The sequence below is a fragment of the Lepus europaeus genome, chromosome 19, assembly GCF_033115175.1.
Source record: "Lepus europaeus isolate LE1 chromosome 19, mLepTim1.pri, whole genome shotgun sequence".
Lineage (NCBI taxonomy): Eukaryota > Metazoa > Chordata > Mammalia > Lagomorpha > Leporidae > Lepus > Lepus europaeus.
Genome location: NC_084845.1, coordinates 2,150,136 through 2,176,224, shown reverse-complemented (window position 1 = coordinate 2,176,224; position 26,089 = coordinate 2,150,136). Strand labels below are relative to the sequence as shown.

Here is a 26,089-nt window from a genome sequence, read left to right as displayed (position 1 = left end):
TGGATATGGCACCAAAAGCACAGGCAAGAAAAGCAAAAAGAACCAAGTGGTGCTAGTGAAACATTTCTGTACAGCAAAGGAAACAGTCAAAGTAAAAAAGTTGTGAAATGGGAGAAAATAGTTACAAACCGTGCATCCAATAATATAAAAAATACATAAGGAACTCATAAAATAATAGCAGAAAGAAAAACTAGGATTTTAAAGCGACAGATGGCCTGAATGGACATTTTCCCAAAGACGACATACAGATGGCAAACACGCACATGAAAAGTTGCTCAGCATCACTGACCAGCAGGGAAATGAAATCAAAATCACAATGAGGTAACTGCTCACAAATACTGGGGCAGCTATGATCAAAAGGTAAGAAATAAGTGTTGGAGAAGATATGGAGGAAGGGAAACCTCATGCACTGTGGATGGGAATGTAAATTTGTACAACCATTATGGAGAACACTTTGGAGGTTTCTCAAAAAAAGTAAAAATAAAGCTACTCTATGCTCTAGCAGCCCAGTAGAGGATATACATCCAGAAGAAATCAGTACCTCGAGGGGATACCAGTGCCCATACTCCCTGCAGCGTTAGCCACAGTAGCCAGAGTGCACAGTGTCAGACGAACAGGTAAAATATGGCATGTGACAAAACACACATATATGTTTTATATGTGTGTGTGTGTAACACTTCTAGTATATATATCTATAAGTAGATACATGGATGCAATGGCATCAATTTGGCCTTAAAAATAGTCTTGCCATTTGCAACATAGAGACGTTAGGCTCAGTAACATAAACCAGACATGGAAAGACAGGTATTGTGTGGGAGATCTACAAAAGCCAAACTCGGGGTTGAGAGTAGAAGGTTGATTACCAAGGGTCAGGGGCTGGGAGAAATGGGGAGATATTGGTTGAAGGATACAAACTTTAGTTATAAGACTAATAAGTTCTGGAGACTTAACATATCACATTGGGGCTATAGTTAATAATGTATTGTACACTTTTCTGAGAGTAGATCTTGACTCTTCTCACCACACACAGAAAATAGTAAATATATGGAGTGATAAATAAGTTACAGAGCTTGATTGTTGCAATCATTTCACAGTGTATGTATATATCTAAACATGTTGTACACCTTACATATATACAAGTTTAGTTTGACAAGTTTTCCTCTATAAAGCTGGAAAAAATGCTTATTTTGAAAAAAGAAATAACTTTCAAAGCCCCAGTAAAAAATGGTCAGTGAAGTGAGGATTTTTTCAGGCTTGTGGAAATAAGTAGAAAAGTGATTCATGTGGTTATTGAGCTTCAGCAGTCCATTGGCAGTGTAGCTTTCATTCAGATGCAATGCACCAAATAAAATATCATTAATAGAAACAGCCTTGGGAGCTGGCACCATGGCTCACGTGGTTAATCCTCTGCCTGCGGTGCCAGCATCCTATATGGGCGCCGGGTTCTAATCCTGGTTGCTCCTCTTCCAGTCCAGCTCTCTGCTGTGGCCCGGGAGGGCAGTGGAGGATGGCCCAAGTGTTTGGGCCCCTGCACCCGCATGGAAGGCCAGGAGGAAGCACCTGGCTCCTGGCTTCAGATCAGCACAGCGCCGGGGCCATTTGGGGGATGAATCAACGGAAGGAGGACCTTTCTCTCTGTCTCTCTCTATCTAACTATCTGTCAAATAAATAAATAAATAAGAAACAAAAGACATCCAAAAAAGTTTTCAGTCACAAGAAATTTGGATAATTTAAAAAAAATAGAAACAGCCTTTCCTGGTTATAACAAAGTAAGTGGGCTTCCAGGTAATGCTAATGAGTGTCAAGGAATACAAAGTCTTTTGCGTGCTTGGTGTGCTCCTTTGAACAGCTGTCATGATGTAACGGCTCTGCATTCAGTGGTGTCTGCTCTGGCTTCCAAAGCAGGGTAGATGCAGTGAGAGGAAGATAAGGGCAGAGACTGTCACAGCCTGTGAACTTGGCCTGTTCTGGTATGTAACTAATTTTGCATAGACCTTTTCACCTACTTACCTCCTCTAGGTCCCTGTATGAATTCAATCTGCAGTCTTACACCATACAATCCATGTTTAAGTGTAAAAGCTCATAGAGGTGCAAAATATATGACCATAGTGAATTAATGCATCAACTTTCCTTTTATCAGATGCCTTTTTTTCCCTAGCAAATGATAAAGAAAATACCTGTTTTCTTGATGTGTTTCAGGCCAACAATCTGTAAATGAGACTCAGGAATTATTTCCAAAGCAGGACTCACGTGCTGAAAGGATAATGGACAGAACTTCACATACTAAACTTGAGTGTTCCAATTTCAGAGAAAATTGGGATTCTGAGTGTGTGTTTGCAAAGACGTTAGTAAGTCAAGAGACACAGTTCAGGCAAGAGACCATTACTCATAACAAAACCCACTCTAAGGAGAGTGTGTGTAACAAATCTGGAAAGTGTTTCCACTTGGACAATTCAGAAGAGAGACTTCACAATCCCGACTCAATTAAAATTTTCCCAAAAAGTTCAGCAGTAATAAAACAAACAGGAATCTATGCAGGAAAGAAGCTCTTCAAATGTAATGAATGTAAGAAAACTTTTACCCAGAGCTCATCCCTTACTGTTCACCAGAGAATTCATACTGGAGAGAAACCCTATAAATGTAATGACTGTGGAAAGGCCTTTAGTGACGGTTCATCCTTTGCACGCCATCAGAGATGTCACACTGGCAAGAAGCCCTATGAATGCATTGACTGTGGGAAGGCTTTTATACAGAACACATCCCTTATCCGTCACTGGAGATACTATCACACTGGGGAGAAACCTTTTGACTGCATTGATTGTGGGAAAGCCTTCAGTGATCATATAGGGCTTAATCAACATAGGAGAATTCATACTGGAGAGAAACCTTACAAATGTGATGTTTGTCACAAATCCTTTAGGTATGGCTCATCCCTTACTGTACATCAGAGGATTCACACCGGGGAAAAACCGTATGAATGTGATGTTTGCAGGAAAGCCTTCAGCCATCATGCATCTCTCACTCAACATCAAAGAGTGCATTCTGGAGAAAAGCCTTTTAAATGTAAAGAATGTGGGAAGGCTTTTAGGCAGAATATACACCTTGCTAGTCATTTAAGGATTCATACTGGGGAGAAACCTTTCGAATGTGGGGAGTGTGGGAAGTCCTTCAGCATCAGTTCACAGCTTGCCACTCATCAGAGGATTCATACTGGAGAGAAGCCCTATGAATGTAAGGTTTGTAGTAAAGCATTTACACAGAAGGCTCACCTTGCACAGCATCAGAAAACTCATACAGGAGAGAAACCCTATGAATGTAAGGAGTGTGGTAAAGCCTTCAGCCAGACCACACACCTCATTCAACATCAGAGAGTACATACTGGAGAGAAACCGTATAAATGCATGGAATGTGGGAAGGCCTTTGGTGATAACTCATCGTGTACTCAACATCAAAGACTCCACACCGGCCAGAGACCTTATGAATGTATTGAATGTGGAAAGGCCTTCAAGACAAAGTCATCCCTTATTTGTCATCGCAGGAGTCACACTGGAGAGAAGCCGTATGAATGTAGTGCATGTGGCAAGGCCTTCAGCCATCGCCAGTCCCTTAGTGTGCATCAGAGAATCCATTCTGGGAAGAAACCATATGAATGTAAGGAATGTAGGAAAACCTTCATCCAAATTGGGCACCTCAATCAACATAAGAGAGTTCATACTGGAGAGAGATCCTACAACTATAAGAAAAGTAGAAGAGCCTTCAGGCAAACCGTGCACTTTGCTCACCATCAGCGAATGCACACTGGAGAGTCCTCAACACGCCCTTCTTTACCTTCCACATCAAGTTCTGTGGATCTGTTTCCCAAATTTCTCTGGAATCCATCCTCACTTCCTTCAGCATAGTCTGAAGACCACATCATTTCAGACAGATTACTCCAGTAGTTTGGAAACTGATCTCCCTGCCCTTTTGTTTTATTCTACTTTTGTCCCTTATATTGCAGGCAGACTGACTTTTTAGATGTAATTGTATTTAATTCACTCATAAAAAACTGTTGAAATCTTTTAAATTGCTTAGTGCGTAAGATTTGCTTAACGTGGTTACTGGGCCATACTAAGTGTTCAGTAAGTTTAGCTCTTAAAAAAACTATTATTTAGAGCATTGAAAAGTTAGCATAGTCAGCTCTGGTTTTTAAAAAACTGATGTAATAGGGTGAGGCAAGGAGAAACCAGATTTGAGATCAAGAACTGGAGTTTTTGAGGTAGTTGTTAAGGTTTTGCCATGTTGTTTTAAGATTTTATTACATAGCACTGAGTTAATGTTGGCCCTTTCAATTGGGTCTTCATGAATATAAACTGCTGTGAACTTGGTGGTGAGAAAATTTAACTTTACTATATACATTTGATGGCAGTCTTGGAAACTCTAAGACAAATGAATTAAAACAATTAGGACAATGAATTAAAACAGAAATATGTAAGGTTTATAACTACTGACATGCTACTGAAGAAGTAGAAAGGTTGTCAAGATTTGATCTCTTTGAAGTCACTTGGCTTATGAATAAATTATATTAAACTTTTAAGGAATCATTAACTTTGAGGTACACTGATTTAGGTTAGCAAACTGACTTGTGACCAAAGTCTCACCGGCTGTTCTTGTATAGTTCATGGGTAATTTTTTAAAAATTTTTTCAAAAGGTTGTAAAAATGAATATTTTCAACATAATTATATGAAATTTAATTCTGTATATTTAAATAAAATTTTATTGACATAGAGCTACACATTTCATTTACATATCATCTATGTCTTGCTTTCAGGCCAAAATGACAAAGTTGAGCTGTTCTGACAGAGACCATGTAGCCCAGAAGCCAAAAATGTCTACTGTCTCTGATCCTTTTCAGTAAGATGCTGCCAGTCCCTGATGTAGACCACAGGTCAACAGATACAGGGCAAAATTCTGTCTACTACCTGGCTTTGTAAATGGAGCTTTCCTAAGCTAAAGCCATGATCATTTGTTCACCTATTGTCTGTGGCTTTTTAGACCACTGTGACAAAGTTTAGTAGTTGCAACAGAGACTGTGTGACCTGCAATATTTACTATTCGTTCATAGAATATTTGCCAACTTCTGCTCTGGAGTAGAGGAGAATATACAAATAGTTCTAATTTTATGGTAATAATAAGTCTCTGACATTAAAAAAAGAATTAAAAAATTAAAATTAAAAAAGAATTAAAAATTAAAATAATTTATAAATAGAGATTAAAGAAGACTATTAAGCTATATTGAAAGATAGAAAATATGCCCAAAAAGGGAAATGATATTTTTCTAGAAGAAATGCTCAAAATTGTTAATGTTTGTACATTGTTATTCCAGAGTCCCAGTAGAATATGTTTACTTTGATGGTTTTATTTGAAACAACGTAATTAGACAAGAATAACAGGGAAACTTTTGAACGTTTTCTTTGCATATGAGATTTTGTATTACAGTATTGGCATTTTAGTGTTGGGGAGACAGTGGAGTTATCTACTCCCTTCACTAAAAAAAAAAAAAAAGTAGAAGCACATTTGTACCTTACAGAAAATATAGGAAAATTGTATTAAATGTCTCTAACTATGAAATAGTATGTTGAAAGCAAACACAGGAAAGAGGGAGCTTTAATCAGACAGCATGTGGGGTTCTAAAAGTATAAAAGAGGAGAGTAAGGGACCTTGTGAAGTAAGATCTCTGACCTGGTGATAAGTACCAAAACCACAACAGCTGACAGAAAATGTTTGCAATTTACATAAAAGAATATACTCTTTAGAAAAGGGATATCACAATCAAAGCAGTGGGGAAGACTGGGACTGCCTGTTAAAAGTTATGTCACAGCTAAAGAATTCAAATGAATACGGATGATTTGTGAAGTTCTGAACCTCATTGATCAGAAAAATATCGATTAAAACAAGTTTTCTTGGTGGCTTAAAATCTAAAATTTGTTTTAAGATCCAGTTCTGGTGTCAGTGTGGGAGAACAAGTACTTATTTATCGTTAGCAGTGTAAATTTTTCTTCTACATTTTTGTCTGACAATATGGCATGTTCTGCCAACATTATAAACATGCCTTCCTTTTGAAACAGTAATTTCAGATCTAGGAACTTTATTCCATTGGAATAAGTATATATAATTGTTTATTACAGAATTGTTTTAATTACAAGTAAGAATTTAGTATTCTGCCAAGCAGATTGCTTTAACTGTGATTATTCAACACTGTATTATGCAGTTAGTAGAAAGAAGTTAATCTCCGAATATGTATCTGTGGACAGTTGTCCACAGTGTTTGAAACGAAATATGTGATTTTCTGAACCTTTTGTGTAAAGTGATTTTTTAGGCGGAGTCAACATTAATATCAAATGTGTGTGTCTCTGTGTGCATGAGCATATATACTGAAATCTGCTTTTGTCTTTAACACATCCATTTTTCCTAGCTTTTTGTGAGCACTTTCCTTTTCTTCTGTATTTGGATGAACTGACAGTCACATGTAACTCCAGTTAAATTAAACAGATTTTTTCATTCTTTGTATTTTGATTGGAAATGCAGGGATAGGAGTATGACCAGGATTCAGCTTTATGAGGATGTTTGCTGTTAGTGTTCATTTTGATTGACTGAAGCCCGGCTGCATCACTCCTGAAATGGAAGTAGTTTGAATTGAATCATCCTTTGGCATCAACCTAAAGATTTCTGCATTTGTCACGGGAATCCATTGACGTGTTCCCTGCTTTCTTATGTACTGGTTTTGTTCTGTTCTTTAAATCGGTTTGCTACTTGGTACTTTTCTAGTATTTCATTTCTAATTTTAAGTTAGTCAGGTTCTTTTGTTTTCAACCAAAGAAAGCTAGTCAGTACAGATATTCATACTAGAATGTGTCTACCAAGCTGTAAAGAAACAGAGCACTATGGAATGGTAGCAATGCGTAATCCTATTTTGTACTATGAAAGGATATTTATTATAGAAGAACTATATGCCAGTTGTGCATTAGGGGTCATACAGCTCCCACCAAAAACGAAAGGTGATACAGAATGCTTCCTCTGAAAATTTATATGCTATATATAATGACATTGGATAGTTAAAGTTTAGGGCTACTTGAAATTCTGACCATAAGCAAGAAATTGAAATCATGACAATATCTGTGGGGCTGGCATCATGGTGCTGCCTGCAATGCTGGCATCCTGTATTGAGTGCCAGTTCAAGTCCGGCTGCTTCACTTCCCATCCAGCTCTCTGCTTAAGTGACTGGGAAAGCAGTGGAAGATGGCCCAAGTGCTTGGGAGAACTGGATGTAGTTCCAGGCTCCTGGCTTTGACTTGACCCAGCCTGGACCAAGTCCAGGCTTTGGGATTTATCCAGGAGCTCCTGGCTCCTGGCTTTGGATTGGCACAGCTCCAGCCGTTGTGGCCAACTGAGGAATGAACCAGCAGATGGAAGATCTTTCTCTCTTTATTTGTAACTCTGTCTTTCAAATACATAGATCTTAAAAATATAAAAGAAGAAAAAGAAAAGAAAGAAAACTCTTACTAGCATAGGACTACAATAGGTGAAAACCAAACACAAGGATAGGTGCAGTTCGTTGCTGAGCTGTGATCCTACTGAATTCCCAGCTTTGCCACTTCTCTTAAGTAATCGGGTGCAGCTGTCAGGAAGGATTCAAGGATCTTAGAAAACTTTGACTCCTTTTTTTTTTGACAGGCAGAGTGGATAGTGAGAGAGAGACAGAGAGAAAGGTCTTCCTTTTTGCCGTTGGTTCACCCTCCAATGGCCGCTGCGGCCAGCGCATCGTGCTGATCCGATGCCAGGAGCCAGGTGCTTCTCCTGGTCTCCCATGCGAGTGCAGGGCCCAAGGACCTGGGCCATAGCAGAGAGCTGGCCTGGAAGAGGGGCAACCAGGATAGAATCCAGTGCCCCAACCGGGACTAGAACCCGGAGTGCTGGCGCCGCAAGGTGGAGGATTAGCCTGTTAAGCCACGGCGCCGGCGACTCCTTCTTTTAACGCTTAAGTCCCTTGTGTCTAAAGATGTAGTTGTCCTTCTTTCTTACCCTCACCATTATTGCTTGGTCATTAACTAAAAACAAGAATTGAATATAACCTGTGTTTTAAGTTACAGGATATGGAGAAGATTGATCTCATCTAGAAATATTTACCAGTTATGCCATCAAAACCTTAGGCAGCATTTTTAAAAACATGTTTTGAGAATTAAAAATTATTTTTACAAGATCCCACCAGGGCCCCACTGTAGCTTTTCCATGGCCCTTTGACATAAAAGAAGCATGAATATCTTTTAAATGTTCCCAGTGTCTTATCCTGTAGGTGTTGGGACTTCTTACGAGACTGGATGCACTTGGAAAGGGTATCTGATTTCTGTAGGAACTATGGCATATGTAGTAGCTAAATTACAGGGCAGCAGTTAACTATGAGAAGAAAGTGAGACACAATAAAGCCCCTGAACCCCCAGAATGTACTTATTTCTGATATTTTCACTGTCTGTAATAATCGCCAGGATTGAAGCTGCACTAAAATTTTGTTTAATGAAAAACACTCCATGGCATGGATCCAAGTCTCACATGGACTTGAATCAATTGTAGTTGGACTGGGTATTCTTTTTTTTTTTTTTTTGACAGGCAGATTTAGAGAGAGAGAGAGAGAGAGAGAGGTCTTCTTTTCTGTTGGTTCAACCCCCAAATGGCCGCTGCAGCCGGTGCAGTGTGCTGATCCGAAGCCAGGAGCCAGGTGCTTCCTCCTGGTCTCCCATGTGGGTGCAGGGCCCAAGCACTTGTGCCATCCTCCACTGCACTCCCGGGCCACAGCAGAGAGCTGGGCTGGAAGAGGAGCAACTGGGACAGAATCCAGTGCCCCAACCAGGACTAGAACCTGGGTTGCTGGTGCTGCAGGCGGAGGAGTAGCCTAGTGAGCCACAGCGCCAGCCTGGACTGGGTATTCTTGAATGACTGTAATTAAAATCACTGAACATTTCCACTGGGATTCCTAAACTTGTCTTTATGCAGAGTGAGGGCTTATGGAGGAATTATGTAAGAGCACCTTCCAGCAGGTCTGTTGAGACTGAAAATCCACACTGCTTATTTCCCCAGGGCCTGGATGTAATGTGTTAACTCTATCTTTGATAGATGACTTGATGATCACTAAATCTGTGCTTTTTCTATTGTCTGGAATTGATTCTGGGATGTTGCTGCCCAGGCACAGCCAGCATTTTCTGATCACCCTTGCTTCCAGTCGTAGCCACTAGGCTAATTTGCATTGATGTGGTGTAAATAGAAGTGATACGTTATTTGGAGCTTGGTTATTAAGAACAGGATTGTGGCCCAACTGGGAGAAGGACCATAATAGAATGGAATGGCAAAGCTGAAAGATGGAAGAAGTCTTGAGTCTCTAAACTGCTATTTGAAGGAAAGCTTCCAGTCATCCAGAAACACCAGCAATGGATTATTATGTGAGTGAGAAATGAACATATTATTTAAAGGCATTGATATTGGATTTTAATTGTAATATCAGCTACTATAATTTTCACCAGTGGCATTTTTTACTGTGGATAGAATCCCCATTTTAAGTTCTTGAGTCATAAAGTAGGAGCTTTGGGTTATTCTTCTATTGTTGTGTGACAATTTATGCAAAAAGCAGGAGCTTAAAACAGACAGTTTATTTCACAGTTTTCTTTGGATAAGGAATTATGAAATATGGCTTAGCTGGTTGCCTTTGGCTCAGGGTCTCTCACAGGCTGCAATCAAGTTTTGGTGTAACTGTTGGCAGGTTATAATTCCTGACAGGTCTTAGGCTGGACACATCAGTTTCTTCCATGTGGGCCTCTCAATAGGGCAGCTCAAAGATGGCAAGTGACTTCCTTGCCCATGGTGGGAACTTGGAGCCTTGTAACCTTGTGTTAGTCATGACATCCCCTGTCTTTGTATTTGTTTAATTAGGTCCTGCCTACTTTGAAAGGGAGAGAATTGCAAAAGGGCATGAACAACAGGAGGCAGGGATTTTTTAAAAAGATTTATTTATTTATTTATTTATTTGAAAGTCAGAGAGTTACACAGAAAGAAGAGAGGCAGAGAGAGAGGTCTTCCATCCACCAGTTCATTCCCCAGTTGGCCACAATTGCTAGAGCTGCGCCGATCCGAAGCCAGGAGCTTCCTCCGGGTCTCTCATGTAGATGCAGGGGCCCAAGGACTTGGGACATCTTCTACTGCTTTCCCAGGCCATAGCAGAGAGCTGGATCAGAAGTGGAGCAGCTGGGACTTGAACCGGCGCCCATATGAGATGCCGGCACTGCAGGCAGCGATTTTACCTGCTATGCCACAACGCTGGCCCTGGCAGGGATCTTTGATAACCATCTTACTGGTGGCCTACCATAATTTGGCCTCTGGCCTCCCCAAGTTCATTTCCTTTAAAACATGAAAATATACTTCCCCAATTCCAAGGCCTTTCCCAGAGTTTCACTTTACTAAAGTATTACGTAAAAACAACAACAAAAAAACTGTGTCATCTAAAATAGGTCCAGGTACTGATAAGGCTCACAAGGTATTGTTTTTCTGTCTGCAGACCTTTGAAAATAAAAAACAAGTTATCTCTCCCCATATGCCCTCTGCTAGCATAATGGAATAACTGATCCACAGCAGTTCTGAAATAATGTCCCAGTGTTTGGGGAGTCCTTAGCTAGGTCTCAGGCCTGTGAGTGATTTTCCATCCTCTGTACTCTTGGTTCTGTCCTCTGAATCATCCTTTTTTTTTTCTTTCATAAAATATGTTTGCAGCTCAGTAGTTTTCTGATACTAAACTTTTGGGAATCTCATGGTCTCTCTTCATTTTATATTGTCTCTGCCCTTTCCGCTCCAGATTGGCAGTGTTTGAGCTAACCTGATTTTCTTGAAAACTTTGTGGGCTTCATGTGTATCTCTTGAGTTCATGGCATTGGGTAAAACCCAAAGCCATCGATATCTTTGAGATGAGTTGAGTAGAGGCTTAATTATTTGAACAACAGTATCTGTGAGGGTTCCCCGTAATCTCTCTACAGAGCTGATGTGTCATTACGTGGTACGCTGAAGCATTGTCTTTGCTCTTTCTGAGGTTCTAACAGGAGTTTGCAGTCCTATCCTTAGTTTTCTCTGTCTTACTTTGCCCAGTAGTACTTCTGGATTGTATCTTTGCTTGGAAGCCATTTCTTGACATCAGCATTCTTTGTGCTCTGCTGGGGCTGAGAAATTTCAAAACCCTAATGTCTTGGGCTCTTGTTAACAGGCCTTCCCGCATTTTATCTCTCTTCTCTTTCCTATTTCTGTAAGCAACAATAAGAGAGGGAGAAAAAGACAGTACACACAACGCATTGCTTGAAAATCTCCCTAGCTAGATAACCCATTTGTTTCTTCTTCCCATGTTAACTTAATAGGCTTGCTAAACTTTTTCCTCAAGTTTCTAATACAACTTTTCTCACTATTCTTTAAGCCTTCACCAGCACTTAATTTCTAAAATTTTTGGATAATCCCTTCTCTGTGCATACGGGGTGGACTCCAAGCATCCCTGCAAAGGTTGAGAGCACTGAGTAAATGTTTCAGCACTACCTACCTCAGGGAGGTACAATTTAGAGACTGAGTTCAACCAAATAAACTGCTCATTAAAATTAACGTCCGTCCTCAGAGGAGCGAAATGGAGTCTCTACAATGTATTTGTATAATAAAAAATCCATTTTTGTGTTAAAGATTGTTAAATATGTTAAAATAAGAAAACGTAAGCTATAATCAAGGGAAAAAAGACAATCAAGACCAGTCCTGAGAAAAATATTGGCATTAGCAACAAGACTGATAAAGCCCCCCTGCTATAATTATTCTGAATGATGTAAAGGAATATATGCTATCAAAATATGAGCAGATGAGAATTTCAGCAAATGAATAAATCAGTTGAAGTGGAAATTCTAAAACAGATACAATATCTAAAAATAGAACTTCACTAGATAAGTTTTTATAGCAAATTGGAAATCGCAGAAGATTCAATGAAGTTGAATATAGATAAATAGAAATTATCTGATTGGTAAGAGAGAAAAGATTGAAAGAAATTGGAAGGATTGAATGTGATTTATGTGATTTATGATAATGCAAAAAGATCTAGCACACAAGTAACTGGAATTATAAAAGGAGAGGGAAAGAGATAGACTACAAAACATGTTTGAATAATATCCAGAAATTTCCCAATTTTAATGAAAAGTATTTTTTCCACATTAAAAAATATCATAAAATCCCAAGCAAGGTAAATAGCAAAACTACACCTGGGCACATCATTATGAGTCTGCTTAAACCCAGAGATAAAATGAAGACCTTGAAAATAGCCAAAGAAAAATGATGTATTAAAAATAGGAACAAATGATATGGGTTATGACTGGTTTTTCATTATCCCAGAGGACAGTGGAATTACAAGTTGGTTTGTTTTTCAATGTACTGGTGGCTTAAAAAACTTTATAACCTGGAATTCTACATCCAGAGAGAACGCCCTTCAACAATGAAAGTAAAATAAAGACATTTTTAGGTAAACAAGAGCGATGAATTTGTTGTTAGCAAGCTACATGACAAAGAAGTGTTAAAAGGAAGTTCCTCAGACTTGTGGTAATTATTAATTTACAACTCAGATCTCCAGGAAGGAATGAGGAGCACCAGAAATGGTAAGTATGTAGGTAAATGTAAAAAGTTAATATTTATCCTCTCAGTTTTTTACAGCCTGTTTAAAACATGAACATAGTCAAAATTACAACAGGTTGTGGTATTGTGGAATTTATAGTGTGTATAGACGACGTTGACATAGTCTAATTTACATTAACCATAGCTTAAATAGAACTGTTTGGAGGCAGTATGCTTACATTTCATGTTAAAGATATACAATGTTAACTTCAAATACATTGAAAAGTTAAAGATGCATATTATAATTTCTTGAGAAATCACTAAAATACACTAAATGTGACAGAAATGTAAAATGGGGATGGTCAGCATTTTCTCTTTCACATTACTTTTTGGTCAGGGTCTTGGCCTTCTTGTTTTCTATTTGCTCATAAAATATCTACAGTTATTAAACAGTCTTGTGTCTTGCAGCTTCCCAGATGTAATCCAAGTTGTTATTACCCCAGAGCCCATGGGTGTGATAGTGAGGTTGTCAGAGAGGAAGCATTCTATAATCTTACTGTCAACTTTCATTTTCAAGTGGCTTGAGGGTTTTTTTTTTTTTTTTACTGTAATCTCCTGAAGCACTTCTTAGCCTTTCTCTGTCCTACCCATACTGAGACATGCTAGAAGGACTGTAGCTGGCCTGTTGCCTTTCCCTCAGGTCCAGTGAGACTCCAGTAAATTTTCCTTGAATGCAGGCACTTATTATGGAGAATTTTCTGTGTGTACCTTAAAATGGTTACTATTCCCTTCCCGTTGGCCAAAAATTATGGAGATATTTCCCCCAGTCTTCACTGTGAGAACCTGATGGTTCTGGAAGCAAAATGTGTGGAAGTGTGGGGACACCTCTAAGACTAGGCCCCAGGAGTTAATTCACAAGTGAGTCCACACTACGCCTCTAATAATTCATTAAAATTACTGATTAAAATTCCTGCCAGTTTCTCTCTCCAGCAGCTTCTGCTTCAGGTAAGCCGATCTTGGCTGTGATTTTTTGTATTTGCCTGTCTCTGGATTACAGGGTGGCTATGTTCCTTCCTGTTCTCAGTAGTATGATACATTTAAGATACATTGATGTTAAGTTTGTTGAATGATTTTAAGTTTGTGAGAATGGAAGTGAAGGTTTCCAAATGCTTTAGATGTCAGAGTTAAAACAACTCAAATCTCCACACACTGTTTAAAAAGTATAAGATGTCATTTGCAATTCCCTAGGAAAGCATCTTAACAGCTAGAATTGGCTTCATTGTGAAGTCTGTGTGAAGGAAACTGGATCCAGGAAGGCCGGCATACACAGGTGACTCTGTGTGGGAGGGTAATCCGGGTGATGTGCGGTGGACCAGCATCTGTGATCCTGTGTGTTTGTCAGCTGGGGCTGCTGTAACACATTACCACACACCGGGAGCTTCAACGGGAGGCTTATTTCTCACAGTCCCAGGGACTGCCAGGTCAAAGAAGGGGGCGGGGGGAGGGGCGGTGCTGTGGTGTAGCAGCTAAAGCCGGCGGGCGCCGCCGGTTGGAGTCCCTGCTGTTCCACTTCCCATCCAGCTCTCTGCTATGGCCCGGGGAAGCAGTAGGAGATGGCCCAAGTGCTTGGGCCCCTGCACCCATGTGGGAAACCTGGAAGAAGCTCCTGGCTTAGGATCGGCGCAGCTCCAGCCGTTGCCGCCAATTGGGGGGTGAACCAGCAGACTGAAGACGTCTCTCTCTGCTTCTCCTTCTCTCTGTGTAACTCTGACTTTCAAATAAATAAATATATTTTTTTAAAAAAGAATCACTGGGCCGGTAGATCGGTTCTTAGGAAGGTCCCCTGCGTGGCCTGCAGACACCCATTCGGTGTGCTCAGGTGGTCTTCCCTTGCTGGAGCGCCAGCTGAGCGATGTCCCCTCCCTCGTCTCTAAGGGCAGTAATCCCACCTCGGGGGTCCCACCCGTGACCTAATCTAAGCCCACCTACCCTCCAAAGGCTCCATATCTTGACTGCGAGTTGAGAAGATCCGTTTAGCCCATAATACAATACGCTGTGTCATCTGAGGCTGCTAATGTTTAATTTTTTTAACTGAGCACCCACTTTGTGCTGAATACTCCTTGGTCATCGAAATCGTAATCCCGAACAAGACCGATGAAGCTGTGTGGGCCGAAGCAGGATCTGACTGAGCTCTCATTCTAGCAGCGGGGAGGGTAGATTATGTCACAGTGGTATCTGGTAGGCTTGAAATAAAACAGGCCACGAATCCAGTCAGCAAGTGCACACCTCGGGCAGGTCAGTCTCCTCAGGCCGCCCGCCGGCCCGCCGCGCCTGGACGCTGGCCCCACGCGCCGGCCCTCCCCAGGCTGCGATCCCGGCTCGTCCTGCCGAGCCTGCGCACAGGTCGCCGGACGGCTCGAGAGCGCGGCTCGGTCATGAGGGCGGCGTGTACTTCTAGGGGCCGGGGTACCCAGTCACCCACGGTGAGGAAGAAGACGGCGACCGACTTCCGGAAGCCCCGCCTCTGTCGGGGAACCACACTTCCCAGGGTCCCTTGCGGCGGGCACACCCACTTCCGGCAGGGACAGGAAGTCGGGGCGAGGGCGGGACCCGAGGAGGTGCTGAGGGCTCGCGGGGGCGGGCGTGAGGGCGCCTGAGGGACTTGGCGACTGTGGGACGGGTAGTGTGCGAACGTGAGGGTGTGGGACTGGGAGCAGGGGCGTGTGCGGGACGGCGGGCACGGGAACGAGTGAAACGGACGTGACGGAGCTGGAAGCGCTCCTGCAGGAGACCCCCCCCTGCCCCGTCCTGTGCGGGTGCCCGGTGTGGGCCGCACCCCTGCAGCCCTGGGCCGGTGCGGAGGGCGGGGTGGGGGCTGCCGGAGGGGCGGAGACCTCGGGGACTTACTAAGGGGTCTTCACTTGCCCGGTCACATAACCCGTGTCTCCTCCACGCCCGCCCCACCCGGACCCTCCAGGTCTCGGTATCACCCGATCGAGAGGATACTGCCCTCTTAGGACATTAGGACGTTCCCTCCGGGCGCTTTGCTGCTCTTCGAAGGACCTCAGCATTTTGAAGAGGTAGGCGCGGTGCACAGCTTCCTTGAGAAATGCTGAGGGATTCCAGTCTTTCCCTAGCTTAGTCACCTGCTTGTCAGTGGAAGAACAGACTCTCACTCTTCCAACATCTCGCCTCCGCAGCTCTGTCCCCTTGCCTCCCCCGCTCCTCAGTAATTAAAGAGGAAAAAGATTTGCTGCCCATAAACATTGTCTGCTTGTCTTACTGCGCGCAATCATAATAGTTAAAGTTTAAGGAGTGCCTGCTATGTGCCAGACGCAGTTCTAACACATTTTGGGAGTATTAGCACCGAACCTGACAACGTCGTGAGTTAGGAGCTCCCTCATCTCCCTTTTACAGAGCAGAGAGGATACCCGCTAGTAAATGGAAGAGCAAGGGTTCAGATCCAGGACAGGCGGATCCAGAGTGCCCCTCTCTACTGGCTGTCTTATAATCCCCTAAACCAGTGCCCAAGGTGGTAGGTTTGTTTGTTTGTTTGTTTTTTTAAGATTTATTTTTATTTATTTGAAAAGCATGCTTCCAGAGAAAGGGAGAGACATACAGAGATTTTCCATCTGCTGGTCCACTCCCTGCATGGCCACAGGGCTAGGGCTGGGCCAGATGGATGCCAGGAGCCAGGAACTTCCAGGCCTCGCTTGTGCTCCACTTCTGACCCACCTCCCTGCCAACAGCCTGGGAAAAGCAACAGAAGATGGCCCAAGTGTTTGGGCCCCTGCCACCCACATGAAGCTCCTGGCTTCTGGCTTCAGCCTGGCTCAGTGCTGGCCATTGCAGCCATCTGGACAGTGAACCAGTTGCTGGAAGATCTCTCTCTCCCTCTCTCTAACTCCTCCAAATAAATAATAATCTTTAAAAAAATCCATCCATAAAGAACTTAGGGTCCTGGGAAAGTATACATGTCAATGCAGTCATTTTTTGAAAAAGATTTATTTATTTTATTAGAAAGGCAGAGGCAGAGAGAGAGAGACAGATCCTCCATCTGCTGGTTCACTCCCTAGATGGCTGAAACAGCCAGAGCTGTGCTGGTCTAAAGCCAGGAGCCAGGAGCTTCCTCCAGGTCTTCCACACGGGTACAGGGGCCTAAAGAATTGGGCCATGTTCTACTAATGCAGTCATTTTTGCATTAGTAACTGAAGAAAAATGGCAGCCTTTTAAAGATTTTAAGATTAGGGGACAAAAAGAAATTAGAGGACCCAAATCAAGAATGTATGGTGACTTCCTAGTGATTTCCCGTTGGAACTCTTGCAAAACTGCCCTTGCTTGATGAGGGGAACCAACAGTAATATTGTGATGGAGGACTCTGATGAAGCTTCCTTGGATATTTTTCTGCTAAATCTTTGACTAACTTGGGGAAAATAAGCAGATGTTACCATACTTTGGCCCTCAGGGAAGTCAGCAAGCAAAAGGACTTGAAAATCCCCCCAAAAATGTTGCTGTGGCCTTTGCCCTTGACTGGTCTGCTTCTGCTTTGGCTAGACCTCTTCTGCTTCTTGATAGCCATTGCTTTTATTATGGTTTGTCATCCGGATCATACTGCTACAGCCACGGTTTATCTCTTTTTTTTTTTTTTTTTTTTTTTTTGAAGAAACGCTTTAGGATCTTGAATGAGCTTGTTTAAAGTATCTATTGAATGATGGCATTTGGCCTGGCAGTTAAGGTGCCCATGGCCCATAAATGCCCGGGTTCAGTCCCCACTCCAGTTCCTGAAGCCAGCTCTTGCCAGTGCACTCCCTGGCTGAGGTAGTTGGATCCTTGCCACCAATATGGGAGACCTGGATGGAGTTCCTATTCCCAGCATCAGCCATGGCCCAGTCCCAGCCACTGTGAGCATTTGGAAAATGAACCAGCAGATGGGAACTCTGCGTGTGTGTGTCTCTCTCCATTTTCCGCTCTTACTTTCTCCCCCTTTGACCCCACCCCGATGTGTGTGTGTTTGCTTATAAATTTTTAAAAAAGATAATAAAACTAACATACTTCCATTGAAAGGTTTGCTGTTTTCTGTAACTGTTCTGGATGCAACTGTAGCTGATCTGGGTGCAACAATTTTGGCATCCATCAAGCAGCAAATTGGCTCAACTTTAATGTATTTTGAACCAGTTGTGGTATTGGCTGTTGTCTCTGTAGTCAGTCATCAGTCGTCTGCAGGTAGGACACAGGGTTAATTTTTTTGTGCAAGTTGATGTGGATGGTATATTTCTAGAGACTTTGCCTTCAGCATCATTTGGTCCCTTTTTAAAATGAGTTGCCTGTTTTTAAGTGCTGATTTCTTTGGACCACTATCTCCATAAACATTTCCTTAAGTATCAGTGTTTTACCATTTTCCCACCCAAGCTTCGCTATAAATTAGGTATTTGTTCTTCAGTTTTAGTAAAATGTATGTTGCTGTCAAAGGGACTGTTTGTAAAGTGAGGCCTCATCCTTCTTAGTGCCTCAGACTAGATCTTGTTCAAACATATGAGGTGCTGTGAGTTTATTTGGTGCAAAAAATGAAATCCAGGTGATTTTTTCTTTCACAATGTGCATCTTCCTTGAGCTTTTGGAAAGCCCCTCTGGTATCTTTGTTAGTAATGAATGTGTGGGTTTGAGAGAGAAAAGGAGAGCAAGAGAGAAAGTGTTCAGAACACAAGGAACCCCCAGCAGTAATTACAGTCTCAGAACAAGTGCCTGGACGTGCGTCTCGGAGGGCAGTAGGGTGGGGTGGGGGTGGGGGCGCAGAAGCTGAAGGGCAGCGAGCGTTTCTGTGCTGTGATTGTGAGATTGTGAGAGCTAGTCAGTCTCTCCGTATTCTTTTCTCCTCCCCCAGCTCTGCCCTCTCACAGTGAAGCCCTTCTCCAGATGAAGAGTCAAGAAGAGGTAAAAGAGGCAGGAGCTGAACTTCTTAAAGCCATGACCCCGGTAAACCAGAGTGCTCTCTCGTCTCTAAAGTGTGATCTCCCCATTCCAAGATTTGATAGTGTTTGTTTCCATCTGAAAACGACGTAAGAGTTCCATAGTATGGCTGTTTCTGAGTTCTTCCATTTCTAATGAATGATGGAGCCACAGGAATAGACTTAGCCAGCCAGTGCCTTTTCAGATGTCCCTTCTCCCTACCTGATGTTTATTTTTTAAAGATTTATTTATTTGTTTGAAAGGCAGAATTATGGGGAGGCAGAGGCAGAGAGAGGTCTTCCATCCACTGGTTCACTCCCCATGTGGCCGCAATAGCTGGAGCCGCGTCAATCTGAAGCCAGGAACCAGGAGCTTCTTCCTGGTCTCCCACATGAGTGCAGGAGCCCAAGGTCTTGGGCCATCTTTCACTGCTTTCCCGGGCCATAGCAGAGAGCTGAATGGGAAGTGGAGCAGCCAGGACTTGAACTGGCACCAATAGAGGATGCTGGCACTGCAGACAGCAGCTTTACCTTCTATGCCACAGCACCGGTACTTATTTATTTATTTTTTTAAAAGATTTTATTCATTTGTTTGAAAGGCAAAGTTACGTAGAGGCAGAGAGAAGTCTTCTATCTGCTGGTTCACTCTCCAAATGGCCACAGTGGCTGGAGCTGGGCTGATCCAATCCAAAGCCAGGAGCCAGGAGCTTTTCTGGGTCTCCCAGGCAGATGCAGGGACCCAAGGACTTGGGCCATCCTCTGCTGCTCTCCCAGGCCATAGCAGAGAGCTGGATCAGAAGTAGAGCAGCCGGAACTCGAACTGGCGCCCAAATGGGATGCTGGCACTGCGGGCAGCGGCTTTACCCTCTGTGCCACAGCGCCAGCCCCTTGATGTTTATTTTTCATAGAGGAAGTGACACAATCCGCGTCTGTCCCTGTGCGTAGTCTTTTCATAGGCATCTGACAGAGCGGGATTCTTTGGAGGATATTTGAGAACCACTATTACCTGGTCCTTAAGTCCCAGCCTTGACTGTCAGAGAGCTTACAACCTGTTAGAGAAATGAAAAGGCAGCAAATAATTGTACAACGTGATGAGTGTGCTCCGCCTGTATTTCTCTCCACCTGTAGTGGTGAGTTGTGGAATGTTGTGGGAATGTGTCATCCATGGTCTGCGTGCTTCCTTTGGGTGAGTTAGAAGAGAAAGTGCCCGTCCTCTAGACTGGTGAAGCTGTGTGACAACCTGGCAAGTGGGAGTCTATTGTAGCCCCTTCTTGCCTCCTTGGTGAGAGAATCCCTGTGCAGGATATAGTCCGCACAACCATATCGTTGCAGGGAAGAAGGATTGGGAGGACGTCACAAAATAATTAATTCCCGAATTGTTTCTTGAAGGAAGTAGAAGAAATCTGCAGGTCCAGTTAAGATGGATGGCACTCTGGCCAGAGTATGTAGAGGTTTTTTCTCTCTCCCCACTTAACTCTGTAGTCATGAGAATCTTCAAATGACATTGAAGTGACAAAGAATGTTCTATATATCTATATATATAATTAATAAAATATTTAATCAGCTTAGTAATATATTTTATTAGTAATTACAATACTTAGTAGTCATTTAGTAATATGTTTAGTCAGCTCCCTGCTGTTCCAAAAGAAATTGTTGTTAATGTACTATTATTTAATCAAGCATGTTAAAATGATCATACTTTTAGTTGAATTTTTGCCCTCATCTCTGATTATTTTCTTTGACTAAATCCTGGCTTTTCATTCCTTGTGGATTAGAATTTCTCAGACTTACACAATTTCAGAACATTTTTAGTATTAATATTTTTAATACCCCAATAGAAGGACAGTGAGGGATGGATTTTGGAAATCAACCACTTAAAATTGTTTACAAACTCCTGGGCTTACTGTGAGCTGCTCATGTGTGTATCTGACCCTAAAGATCATACCATAATCTTTTTCTTAAATTGACACACAACAGTTGTACGTATAAGAACATCAGAGGCTTTTAGAAGTGAACTAAGGAATAGACTACTGTACACTTCTTAGGCTGGCTGCTGCTTGGTATACAATCAGGACAGAGGTTATTACTTCAAAGGCTTTGAAAATGGAACTGATGTTCAAACACAACCCACACAACATTGGTTGGAACCAGCAGCCTGGAAAAAAAAAAAAATTGATGTTCTCCACAGAATTTAAACAAGACACAGTCATAACAATATCCAGAATGTCCAGGGTATAATCCAAAATTACTCAGCTTACAAAAAACAAGAAAACCTCAATTCACAGGGGAAAAGACAACAGATGCTAATATTGATATGACACAAATGTTGGAATTAATCTGATAACGGTTTTATAGCAGGTATTAGAAAATGCTTTAGCAAGTAAGATTGAACAGTCGTGAAACTAGTGGAAGATGAACACTCTCCTCAAAGAAATAGAAAATAAGATATGAAAAATATTAAAAATCAAAACAAATTCACTAGATGGACTAAATTAGAGAATGGAGTTGACGGAAGAAAGAATTAGTAACTTGTAGATAAATAGAAATCATCTAATACAAACAACAGAGAAAAAAGATTAGAGACTTGGAGCCCTGTGGAATAATACCAAAATATTTGACAGTTATATCTTATAGTCACAAAACTAGAAGAGAAAGTATAGTGTGGTACAAGGGATTTAATTAACTAGGCCAAGACCACCTGGGTAGTCAGTATCACAGTCATTATTTGGATTAATCTGACCTTTTTCCAAGTTTTATTCAAGTCTGGTATGATTTAAAACTCTTTTACTTAGGTTTTGATATAAGTGACCATGGAATGGATGAATGCCATCACCTTGCTGATTGGTTAGGAAATGCAGCCCATGTAACAAAACACAGGTTTCTTGACATGTGCTCATATCACATGATCTCTCCTGATACTTCTCAGCAAGTTATCAAAAAATGTTCCAAACATGTAATTCTCTCCTAACATAAATGTATTTTTATATAAAAAGAAAACATATTGCTAGGTATTTTTTCTTTCATTTTTTTAGACACACTGCTCATTGTAAAGAGCATTAAGATTTCTTAGAAAATATCATGGAGTTTGAAATTGTGTTCATCAGGTCAGCATCCTTCCTTGTAACTTTCCATTAGAGTTCCAGAACTCTTTTATTTGTCCATGTGAACAAGTGATCCAGCTGCTAACGTAGATAACATAATTTAGCACTTGATTATGTTTTTTTTAAGATTTATTTATTTGAAAGACTTGCAGAGAGAGAACAAGTCTTCCATCCACTGGTTCACTCCCCAAGTGGCTGTAACACATTGAGCTGGGCCGATGCAAAGCCAGGAGCCAGGAGCTTCTTCTGCACATGGGTGCAGGGGCCCGAGGACTTGGGCCATCTTCCACTGCCTTCCCAAGCCATAGCAGAGAACTAGATCAGAAGTGGACCAGCCGGAACTCAAACCAGTGGCCATATGGGATGCTGGCACTGCAGGCAGCGGCTTTACCTGCTATGCCACAGTGCCAGCCCCAATAAAGTTGTTTTGAACATAGGCAACGTTATTTTTCATGTGATAATGTATTACTACAGCCATTGAATTGTAAATATTTGAAGGCTGGAGACTGTCTCTTCTTTTTTTATACTATGTACAAGATAACTGGACAGAAAACTCCTAACTGACCTGAACCCTCTGGACACTTGGTGCGATTACTCAGAATGTTTCTATCCCAAAGTGAGAGTAGCGTAACCTTTAACCTTGAGCCACATAAGGGCATGAGCATTGATTGAACACAGTTCTATTTGTGTCAATTTAGGGTTCAGTGACTTTCACAGATGTGGCCATAGATTTCTCTGAAGATGAGTGGCAGTGGCTGAATCTTGCCCAGAGGAGTTTGTACAGGAAGGTGATGTTGGAGAACTACAGGAACCTCGTTTCAGTGGGTAAGAATATAATCGTCCTTTTACCTTCCCTTGACTCAGTGCTCTTGGCATTTCCCTAAAATACCCCTCTCCTGTCAAAGCCACTTGGAATTAGTCATAGCTCTGGAATACCTGCAGCACCACCAGTTTACCTGTCTTTTCTTATATGCAGGTCTCTGTATTTCCAAACCAGATATGATCTCCCTACTGGAGCAAGAGAAAGAGCCTTGGGTGATAAAAGGAGACATGACGAGAGGCCTGTACCCAGGTGAGTGCAGGACAACTAGGTGTGGGAGAACCATGCTGAAGATGTTTGTTCTCTCTGACGTTTTTTAGAAAACCTCTCAGGGCTGGCGTTATGGCGTAGTGGGTTAAGCCACCAGCTATGATGGTGATGCCACCATCCCAATTGAGTGCTGGTTGGAGACCCGGCTGCTCCGCTTCCAATCCAGCTCCCTGCAAATGCGCCTGAAAAAGCAGCAAAAGATGACCCATGTCCCTGGGCCCCTGCTCCCATGTGGGAGACCCAGGTGAAGCCCCTGGCTCCTGGCTTCAGCCTGGTCCAGCCCTTCTGATGTGGCTATTTGAGGAATGAACCAGCAGATGTCTGTCTCTGTCTGTCTGTCTCTCTCCCCTCTCTCTGAAACTCAAATTTCAAGTAAAATAAATCTTAAAAAAAAACCTGAAACACCTTTCCAATGCTCTTCCAAGTTGAAACTTGTTCTACCAGCAGTTTTTGAGTGGTTCTTCTGTTCCTCACTGGTGTGACATGCCATTTTGGCTATTGCATACCAGATTTCCCGTACATACCAGATTCTATTTCTGAATGTTTTTCTCCTATCTCCCTACTTCTACTCCAGCACCATATTTTTATAGCCATCCTTGACCTTAAACATTTCTGAATTCTTTAAAGAAACTTGTATTTAAACTTTTGAACTGATTTAAATATTTTCCTTTCTTGAAAAGGTTAGTTTATTGTGTTAACATGTTTGCTTAATAAGATGTATTTATTTATTTCCAAGACAGAGTGACAGAGGTCTTCCATCTGCTGGAAGTTCACTCCCCAAATGGCCACAGCAGCCAGCACTGGACTAGGCTGAAGCTAGCAGCCTAGAACTCCATGTTTCCTGCGTGGCAGGAACTCAAGTACTTGAGCCATCATCTGCTTTCCTGGCATTTTAGTTGGGAGCTGGGTTGGAAATAGAGTAGCTGGGTTCTAATTGACACTCCAGTGTGGGATGTGGCCATCCCAAGCAGCAGCTTAACCCACTGCACCAAAATGCCCACCCCTAATATGTATTAATAATTCTTTCCTCTGCCTTTACTTATTTTTCTCTTTTCTTCTTGCTTTGTTGCCTTTGTCTGTTTTCTCTTATTTCCCCTTCATAGTACCTTGCTCCTTGAATTGAAAAGGTTCTTAGTTTTACAAGTTGTTACGTTTATTATATCTTTATATATTTAAAATTCTATGTTAAAACTCATCCACTTGAATTTCTGAACATCATCTTTTAATACCCACATGAAAGATTAAAAAATTAGCTCACAAATGCTGCCTCCCTCTTCTGTGTCCACCATTTCCCCACTTAGAAGGGATCTTACAAAAGTTCATGAAAAGATAAATTATTTTATTTTATTTTATTTTATTTTTTTATTTTTGACAGGCAGAGTGGACAGTGAGAGAGAGACAGAGAGAAAGGTCTTCCTTTTGCCGTTGGTTCACCCTCCAATGGCCGCCGCGGTAGGCGCGCTGCGGCCGGCGCACCGCGCTGTTCTGATGGCAGGAGCCAGGTGCTTATCCTGGTCTCCCATGGGGTGCAGAGCCCAAGCACTTGGGCCATCCTCCACTGCCTTCCCGGGCAATAGCAGAGAGCTGGCCTGGAAGAGGGGCAACCGGGACAGGATCGGTGCCCCGACCGGGACTAGAACCCGGTGTGCCGGCGCCGCTAGGCGGAGGATTAGCCTGTTGAGCCACGGCGCCGGCCAAGATAAATTATTTTAAAAGCTAGATACAAACTACAGGTATGTATTGTGAGGAAAGGAGCCAACTACAATTATCACAGTTTATTCTGTGACCTGTGGTGTGGTCTTTTCCTGCTTTCAGCCCTCAGAGTTTGAAGAGGAGTTTTGGCAGGTCACTTGTAGTCCTTAATAAATAAGACGTTGACCGGCGCCGTGGCTCACTAGGCTAATCCTCTGCCTGCAGCGCCAGAACTCCAAGTTCTAGTCCCAGTTGGGGCGCCGGTTCTGTCCTGGTTGCTCCTCTTCCAGTCCAGCTCTCTGCTGTGGCCCGGGAAGGCAGTGGAGGATGGCCCAAGTCCCTGGGCCCTGCACCCGCGTGGGAGACCAGGAGGAAGCACCTGGCTCCTGGCTTTGGATCGGCGCAGTGCACCGGCCGTAGCAGCCATTTGGGGGGTGAACCAATGGAAGGAAGACCTTTCTCTAAAATAATTAATTCATTAGAAATAAATAAATAAAAAAGACGTAAGTATAATTGGAGCAGGTATTTGGCACAGTGCTTAAAACACTGCTTGAAACACCTGCATCCCATGTCGAACTACATGAATTCAACTCGTGTTTGCTACCAGTTCTTCCTCCTGAGCTGCATTCTGAGATAGTAGGTGACAGCTCAGCTCCAGTCCCTGGCACCCATGGGAGAGACGCAGATTGAGTTCTTGGCTCCTGGCTTTAGCTTGGCTGTATTTTGACTGTCATAGGCATTTGGGGAGTACACCAGCAGATGGAATATTTCTGTCTTCCTGCCATCTCTGTCTCTGTATCTCTGTTTCTCTGCCTTTCAAATAAAAAACAAGCATTTTTAAATGAAAAAACAGCTAAAATAAGCATCCAATTAAAGGTACTATAATAAGAGCAAAATGAATTTAAGAGAAACCAAAATAAGTTGTATATGGTGAGTTACACTTTTAGAACTAAAAATACCAATAAATTAATTAGAAAACAATAGATCTAATTAAAATAGATATGTACTTCTTTAGAGAAACATTAAAATATATAAACTATCAGGGCAAATGAGAGGAAACACAACAAAGAAATAATGATAAACATAAATGTGTAAGAACTTAAAAGGATCATAAATCTATTTTCTTCAACTCTCTAATTTGAAAAGCTAGATGAGATGCGTGCTGTTCTAGCAAAATATAAAATATCAATTACCATAGCAGATTCCAGAAGACAAAGAAAGATTTAAAATAAGTTTAATTCATTTAATTTGAAAGAGAGACAAAAAAAGACCTTCTATCAGCTGGTCATTCCTCAAATGCTGCCAACAGCTGGATCTCCCCCAAGCTGAAGGTGGGAGCCTGCAACTCAGTTTGCATCCTCCACGTGGATATCGAGAGCCCAATGACATGAGACATCACTGCATTTTCCCATGGTGTACATTAGTAGAAAGCTGGAATCAGAAGCAGGGCCTGGACTGAAATTTAGGCACTTAGACATGGCATGTAGGCATCCCAAGTGGCCTCTTAACCACTGAGACAAATGCCCACCTTGAGGTTAAAAAAAAAATTTAAACAGGCTAGTTACTGTCAAAGGAATATAGGAAATTGCCCATAAACTGTCTTCCCAAGAAAAGCTAAAAC

The 26,089-nt window shown here is 42.2% G+C and overlaps 1 protein-coding gene across 7 annotated transcripts in view; it reads left to right on the top strand.

The window, feature by feature from the left end:
* Positions 1-26,089, top strand: part of LOC133748806 (zinc finger protein 470) — a 126,544-nt gene that overhangs the window by 45,745 nt on the left and 54,710 nt on the right. The window contains exons 1-5 of one of the 7 annotated variants that reach the window (XM_062177779.1): positions 15,225-15,258; positions 15,618-15,720; positions 18,522-18,613; positions 22,385-22,511; positions 22,663-22,758. In XM_062177779.1, the coding sequence (XP_062033763.1) occupies positions 18,554-18,613; positions 22,385-22,511; positions 22,663-22,758 (283 nt within the window). In that variant the 5' untranslated portion in view covers positions 15,225-15,258; positions 15,618-15,720; positions 18,522-18,553. The other 6 variants (XM_062177776.1, XM_062177777.1, XM_062177781.1 and 3 more) reach the window with 6 other exon arrangements.